We start from the raw sequence: 5,693 nt of genomic DNA, 5'->3' as shown, positions 1-5,693 counted from the left end.
CAACATCAAAAACATACTTTTGAGGGAAAATGGAACAATTCGGCCGTAGTGGGACATTCCAGATTTTGCCATGATGCCTTCGGCTGGAATAAAAACAACACTATTAAAGTAGAGTAGACTATTTTAAGAGAAAGTGAGAGAGTCCTTGGAAATACAGTTTCACCAGTGTTCTCCAAATGAAGGCGGTTTAAATGAAGAAGACGGTGATTACGTCACATCGTCGTTTTGGAAACCCTATTTTTCTTATTTAAGACGCAAGAACACATTACATTGAAGTTTTATTATTTATTTGTTTTTTTAACGGTTGTTTTTTTATATTACTTGAATAACGAGGGTATATATAACCCCTAGAAATATTGTAATTTAATATAAAGAAATTTATAAGGATAAGTTTACATACTATACCAGATGTCTCAACTTAATTAAATTTTATGAAAACTTAACAAAGATGTCAACTTTTAAAAATTATATTGTCGCCAATTATAGTATTGGATTATATGATAACATCAACGCAAAGAAAAACGCAGCAAAATCAAAAAATCAATGGATATTTTTTCAAAGATGTGTTAAACATTGCATCTTCCCAAGATTTCTTCGTATAAAAATAATTTCAATCAAAAAATTAGAAATACTTATAAAATCATGAGTAAATAATGAAGATTTTCAAAAAATTACAAACATTACAGATAAGTCCAACGAGTATATGTTTTTGCGATCGAGAAATAAGCTAAGAAACAAATTTGATTTATTAATCAAGGAAAGTCGATATAAAGATAACGATAACCAAAGAAAGTACAAGTTTATAAAAGAGGTAACACTTAATTTATGTGCTGATAATATCCCAACACATGATAAAAAATTACTTGATTTAGGACCTAACTTTGTTCCTATTCCGAGTAAAGTTCCATATATGGATGTAATAAGTATAACTGAAACGGCAGCTTTAAAGTTAAAATATTCAAACAAAAATACTGATGCAAAAAAACTTAGACAAGATGTACTTCGAGTTTTGAAAATGCATAAACCGGTTTCTACAAATTTAGATAAGGATTAGTTTAAAGCTCTCAATGAACTCAAGTCTAGCAACACAATTAGTAATTATCCGTTCGATAAAGGATCAGGCTTTGTTCGAATTAATAAAATCGATGCTCTTAAAAAAATTGAAGAACAACTCGGAAAATCTAAAATCACAAGCTATGATCCAACTCAAAAACTCCTTCGCAAAGTTCAGAATACTTTACGAAATCTGAAAACAAAGTTTACAAAAAATGAATATAGATCAATTTATCCAAGTGACGCCAATCCTCCATGATTATATGGTGTCATCAAAGCAAACAAACCAAATTATAACTACCCAATGCAAATTATAGTAAGCCTAATAGGATCACCTACATATAAGTTATCAAATTATTTAGTAAATCTCATTCAACCTACCTCCAATCTTGACAAAACAAAACTTCGAAATTCAAAACAGTTTGTTGAATGTGCTCAATCATGGTATATCGATTCTGGTGATTTTCAAGTTTCCTTCGATATTGTTTATCTTTACCCTTCAATACCAGTTAAAGAATCAATCGATATTTTATTAGAACAACTCCGTAACAGTGCGGTCTTTAATTCAAGATTATCTTTTTCAGAAATAAAAATACTTTTAGATTTGCGTTTGTCAAATTGTTTGTTTTTACATGAAAGCAACATACACACATTGGAAGATGCCGGTCCTATAGGTTTATCATTAATGGTAGTAATGGCAAAGAGTTTTCTGCAACACTATGAAGAAAAAGCGTTAATACAGGCACAATATCTTACACCACCAATATGTGTAAAATCATTTAAAAGGTATGTAGATGATATCCACTCCCGTTTTATTAATGAGGCAGAATCAGAACGTTTTCTCGACTTGTTAAAAAAAAAACTTGTTTTTATTGATCTACCGCGTATATTACAGGTTTAAAAGAAACATTTTTAGTTGTTAAAAAAAATATTATTGTTAGTTATTAAAAAAGAAGAAAAATGGTTTGATAAGTTTTTTTTGATTATATTTTTGAAAATATAATTACAAAAATTGTTAGTAATTATATTAATTAATTGTTAGAATAATATTACGTTGAAAAAGTGAATCTATAAAATGTTCAACTTTATTTGAAGCTTATCATAACAAGTTTAAATATACTTAATGGGGGACAAATTATATTATGCCTTAAATACAATAGTATAACAAGTTATATTATATCATAAATACTATTAAATTTCCTTTTGTTAATAACTAAGGCGGAAATACCAATGCTAAAATCAAAATCAATATTTTAAGTAATTATTCCTAAACGTTGTATAACATCTTTTATGTGAAAGTTATTAAAATGTGTTAAATGATACCCGCACTAAATTGTTTAGTTGTCATTTCATTACGCACGGTTAGCATGGATCCTAATAATGCTAATCTAGCTGATCCAAGAACGCCATTAATATGGGAAAATCTTTTAATTGTGTGCGCGGAAAGAAATTTAATTTTAATATTCAAACCAAGTGAAATTTTGACTTTATAGTGCGCAATAAAAACATCTGCAAAAATAGGACGACTTTATATCATTTAATAAAAATTTGTGTATTTTCAGCATATGGCTGTACCAAACTCTGGATATCGATAAAATTTCAGCCAGATTGGTAAACTGGTTAAGGATTTATGGCATTTTTAATTTTGCTAATTTATGTTAGTTTTCTGCTACTTAGACCCTAAAACGTTACTAAAAATTACTGTAATATTCGGTCACTATTTTCAAAATAATGTTTACATGATTTTTCTACTAAGCAATAACAACAGTTTTTTTCGAGATTGTTTTAAAGCTACAAATACCATTTTCTTTTTATAGACCAAAATTTTGATTTGCTATTTAAAGCGTGGTTTGACCTGGCTTATGCAAAGCGTGAAAATATACCCATTTTCAAAGGTATCAACTACTTTCAAAATGCATAAAAATGTTAAAAAATGGTTGAAAAGCTTTTAAAAAGGTCCTACATAAAATAAAATATAAAAAATTTAGATAAAATAACTAAAATAATTGAGAATTAAAAAGTTTGGAGACATTTGCAAGTCATTGGAAAATCTTATGAAATCGCGAATAGTCCTCTAAAATAAAACTTTTCTAAATTTTGAATAAGTATAACAAGTACCACTAATACAAATAATCAAAGGTTTGAAACAAACTGTTATTAATGTAGTTTTAACATTGAAGGCTAAACTCAACTACAACAGAATCTGTGCTAAACTTATTTATAATGAGAAAAAATGGCTAGAAGCTCAAGTTGAATTTAAGGTAATAATGCGGTAAAAAAAGAATTATTTCTGGTGATGGAAGGCCTATCAAGCCATAGAAAGATTTAGGAGAAAGGAGCAAGAGAAATGGAATTGCAGTATTATTTCAAAAGTATCCAAAAGCGCAGCATTTAAGTTATCAATATAAATAAACAAGAAATTGTTACAGTAAAGGGAAGATTTTTTAATAATTTCGGCAAACTTACAAAAATGATTACGTTGTATGGCCTCAGTCTAAAGATGCAATATGGTTTATAAGATGACCTTTATCAAATGATAAAAAACAGTTCCTTACTGCATAATGCAGACATTTACCCAACACTTCATGACCTGTTTGCAGAAAAAAAACTGTTATCCAGCTGTTTGTGATCTTCAAAGTGCTCTATACCATATTCTGCAGTGGATTACGTAATTTCCGGAAAGCCAAACAGTTTTAGAAAATTTTCTGCTTTATGAAAACGCATTTTCACATTGCAAAATTGGCTTTGATGGCGCTCTAACCTAGTGAGTTTTCAAACAAAAATACTGTTTGTATCTTCATTTATTTTGTTGAAATTAATTTACGGCTAAAATATTATTTGGCATCCGCTTCCTTCATCCAAACTTTGTTGCCAACAAATTAAGTTTATTTTTTCAAAATAAAAAACAAAACTTTTTACTACAACAGAAACTGACCGAAGTATTAAAATAAATCTCTCAACTTATTCCTAAATCTTTTTTGAGATTCGTTGAAACTGGACAAATCTTAAATTGCTATTAAATAGATGACACAAATTCTTAACAAAAATGTTAAATAAGTAGTGCAACCCTAAAATGATAAATGATGAACTATCAGACTGAGTTGTGAAAAAAAAGTATTATGCTTTTGGTTTGTCTAATTTGCATGCTTGAATTCGTCTTTTTAAATGCATTTTACTCATTAGCTGTTGTATAGTCCTCTAAAATAAAACTCTTCTAAATTTTGAATAAGTATAACAAGTGCCACTAATACAAATAATTATTTCCTTTAAAGGAAAGAGTTGTTTCCTTGTAATTTAAGTAAATTTTTTCTAGACTTTCCTTGAATTGTTTATATTTAAGAATATTTGTAGGTATGTTAATAGATTGTTATCCAATATAAATTCATGATCATTTTTGTGAAAGAGATAGTTTGATTTAGTAAAGTTGGATTAAGTGAATTGCTACAAAGCCAAATCAAGCAAATGTTCACAAAACAAATTAAAATTTTGTGTGCTAGCTTGGTCTTAAAAAATGTTTAAGACAGCTTACTGCTTTCAAAAAAGATCGAATATGCCATCTGTACGAAATAAAGATCAAATTGGTGATTCTAGAACAATTTTGCGCAGGAAACAACAGAGAAAATAGTTATACTTCTTTTTTTGTTTAATTTCGTTTGAATGCCAGTTACACTTGGACTAATTTTTATAAAATTATATGTCGCAGTTCTCAATCTATAGGTGTTTTTATTGTTGCGGTATAAATGTAAACGATCAAATTGAATTAATTTCCGCACATCAACCCATATAAGTAGCGTTTTTGGGTCAGCTAAGTTGAAATTATCAGGATCCGTGCTAACTATGTACAGCACATTCCACGAAATTAATAACTTTTTATATTACATATTAAATACCCAAGCGGTAAATTTCATTTATAAAATAGTTGCAGTTTATTAAAACCTGACTAAGCCACTAATGATTTTAACAGGCATTGCTACTTTGAACTAATTCCTGACCTTTATAGAAATTTTCGATATTCAATATCCCATTTTTAAACAAAGCAATATTTTTACATAAGCCATACTAGTTTTTTTTGCTTATTATATAGAGTTACTATATATAGTATATAGCAATTTATTTAAACCATCTGAAGATTGTTGAGTTTCACCAGAAGCTAGCAGTAAATAGTAGGGGAAAACGGGACAAAACGTCGAATAGGAAATTTTGACTTTTCGCATAACCACTTTAGAAAATAAATCTAAAAATGATGAAAACGAAACTGTTTTTATATCTTGTTTTTTAAAATGCAAATAGGTTTTTTTAAATATTGTTAACGTAATTTTCTACGCCTTAGTTTACTTTTTGCGCCTAAAAGAAATACATCAGTTTCGGTTATTCATAATAGATGGTGTTCTTCGGGTTTAACTTTTCTTAAAATATTTTGCTGCGCGTGTTTATTATGTGTAGCTTTAGTTAGAGTAGTTGTTAGTTTTTTAAAATTTTATGAAATTGGAGTCAGAAATCACAATACAAATCATCATGCCCTGGTCACACCTGATTACAAGATTATGAACTTTTTATTTTAATTGTTATTTTAAATTTTTCTACTTGCAAACTGAAAATTCATATATGCGAAGAATCATTATGGTAACATAAACATACTG

At 28.4% G+C, this 5,693-nt stretch overlaps 1 protein-coding gene across 1 annotated transcript; it reads left to right on the top strand.

The window, feature by feature from the left end:
- The first annotated feature begins 703 nt into the window (after nucleotides 1-703).
- Nucleotides 704-1,312, top strand: LOC136074171 (uncharacterized). Its single transcript, XM_065786476.1, has 2 exons — nucleotides 704-1,027; nucleotides 1,079-1,312. Exons 1-2 carry the CDS (start codon nucleotides 704-706, stop codon nucleotides 1,310-1,312), a joined length of 558 nt encoding a protein of 185 aa, XP_065642548.1.
- The last annotated feature ends 4,381 nt before the right edge of the window (nucleotides 1,313-5,693 follow it).

Source organism: Hydra vulgaris, chromosome 01 (assembly GCF_038396675.1).
Source record: "Hydra vulgaris chromosome 01, alternate assembly HydraT2T_AEP".
Lineage (NCBI taxonomy): Eukaryota > Metazoa > Cnidaria > Hydrozoa > Anthoathecata > Hydridae > Hydra > Hydra vulgaris.
The sequence above is the reverse complement of the archived record's forward strand: the minus strand, read 5'-3'. Positions and strand labels throughout refer to the sequence as shown.

What these genes read in the sequence shown, in the direction of transcription:
- LOC136074171 (XM_065786476.1), top strand. Translation starts at nt 704, where the DNA reads ATGTTTTTGCGATCGAGAAATAAGCTAAGAAACAAATTTGATTTATTA. An exon ending in TTTTGAAAATGCATAAACCG is followed by an intron (nt 1,028 to 1,078) that starts GTTTCTACAAAT and finishes AATGAACTCAAG; the next exon opens with TCTAGCAACACAATTAGTAA.